The sequence below is a fragment of the Pundamilia nyererei genome, unplaced genomic scaffold, assembly GCF_000239375.1.
Source record: "Pundamilia nyererei isolate P.nyererei 1_Seehausen unplaced genomic scaffold, PunNye1.0 scaffold00071, whole genome shotgun sequence".
Classification (NCBI taxonomy): domain Eukaryota; kingdom Metazoa; phylum Chordata; class Actinopteri; order Cichliformes; family Cichlidae; genus Pundamilia; species Pundamilia nyererei.
The window spans coordinates 3087169-3088897 of NW_005187472.1; the positions used below are offsets into that span (position 1 = coordinate 3087169).

General features: G+C 41.1%; 1 protein-coding gene across 1 annotated transcript in view; it reads right to left on the reverse strand.

Annotated features, from left to right (window-relative positions):
* Window positions 1–1484, reverse strand: part of LOC102194750 (extended synaptotagmin-3-like) — a 16031-nt gene extending 14547 nt beyond the window's left edge. Inside the window, exons 1-3 of the mRNA XM_005736901.1 lie at window positions 1313–1484; window positions 878–1206; window positions 526–567 (exon numbers count right to left, since the gene is read on the reverse strand). Of these exons, the coding sequence (XP_005736958.1) occupies window positions 526–567; window positions 878–1183 (348 nt within the window). The 5' untranslated portion in view covers window positions 1184–1206; window positions 1313–1484. The remainder of the gene's footprint in view (window positions 1–525; window positions 568–877; window positions 1207–1312) is intronic.
* Window positions 1485–1729: the final 245 nt, after the last annotated feature.

Here is a 1729-nt window from a genome sequence, read left to right on the forward strand (position 1 = left end):
AAAAAAAAAAAAGAAAAAAGATGAAGATCTGGTTTTTATATAGTTTTTTTTTATCTCTCATTCATAAGCTGCAAGATCATTGCACAACCCACAATTTTGTCTCCACTCGATTATGGTGCTATTGTTTTATGAGTGCATCTATATCCACCTTAAGGTCTCTAATGGGAGTTTTTCCTTCACACTGTTTCCAAAGTGCTTGCTCAGTGAGTCATATGTTGTCTGTATGCATTATTGTAGGGTCTAATTAACAATATAAAGCACCTTGAGGTGACTGTTGTTGTGATATGACGCTGTATAAATAAAATTGAATTGAATTAATTTGAATTAAATTCTGCGTATCACAGTGCATAATGTGAAAATTTTAAATTGTTGTATTTGTGCATCTGCAACTACTCTTGCACCTGTTTTTAGTCTTGGTATCTTTCTTGAAAAAGAGATTTCAATCTCACCGAGAGAACCTGTTTAAAAAAAGGACTTAATAGATAATATCACTCTTAACATGTGAAAAATGTTTGAATACTGTACCTTGTTAAGCCAGTGAACCTTCTCTACATCAGAGAATTGCACCTTTGGGGGAAAAGCATTAAAGTTGAAATCTTGATGCATGCTCAATCATCCAGGTAAGTCAATCTCCAAAAGTTGATTCTGTTCATCTGGACGAAGCGTTTTGTGGGAGAAACGTTTCGTCACTCATCCAAGTGAAACGTTTCTCCCACAAAACGCTTCGTCCAGATGAACAGAATCAACTTTTGGACATTAAAGTTAAAAGTTGACGTGTCACAGTGTCATGCATGACGGCGTTGGTGGAAGACGAAGAGGTGTGGTGATTAAAAACCTCCCTCAGAAGTTTAGGCTGTAACAGAAAAACACAACATACCCAGGATGCCATCGGTAAGGCACTTCTCAGCTCGGTTTTGATCGCGCGTTTTTCATTGTCCACTAAGTCGATGGCTGATGTGATCCGGGCGACTTTCCATTGGCGATTTTTCTTCCAGTAGGTGAGCATAAACACGCACAGCAATACCCAGCTGATGTTGATGCCCAGATAGCCTAACAGATACACAGGGTAGCAGATGAACACCGCTCTCCCGCAGTACATCACGAACTCTATTATTACGTGGTTAACAGTCGAGGAGCTCAGCCTGTCCGTGCACTGCATGCTTTCGGACGGTTTCTGTGCCATCGAGTCAGACACGGTCTGAGGACCTGGTTCAGAAAACACACTTATTGTATGATCAGAGGGCGAACAACTTTCTGTGTATTTCATTTCATTTTCATTTGAAAAGTAGACAAACCAGTCCTCCGCACTTACCTCGCGCTCATAGTGGTCCTAAACCTTCTCCGTGCTTTTTTTAAACAAAAATAAATATGCAGGATAAAATGACGGAAATAAATCCAGACCTGGAACTTAGATTTCCACGCTGTATGCCTATTCTGCACCGGGAGGTGCTGTGTAAGTCAGTGCCAAAACACCCCGAACCATATTGTTGATGTTGTAACTACACAGTAACGTCATCAGGGCACGAGCGCACAATCACACGCACGTTGTTGCACTTTTGATTCCTTACTGGCACCTACTGTGTCAGTAGTGCGCTTCAAGTCAGGACTTTCCACGCACACGGAGATGTGCTTATAAGGTGTCGGTTCTCTTTGGATCTTAAAATTCCTCAGTGATGAAGTTTAACTTTATTGCGCTCGTTTAAGTCCCAAACAGACCGCATTTCTCTCC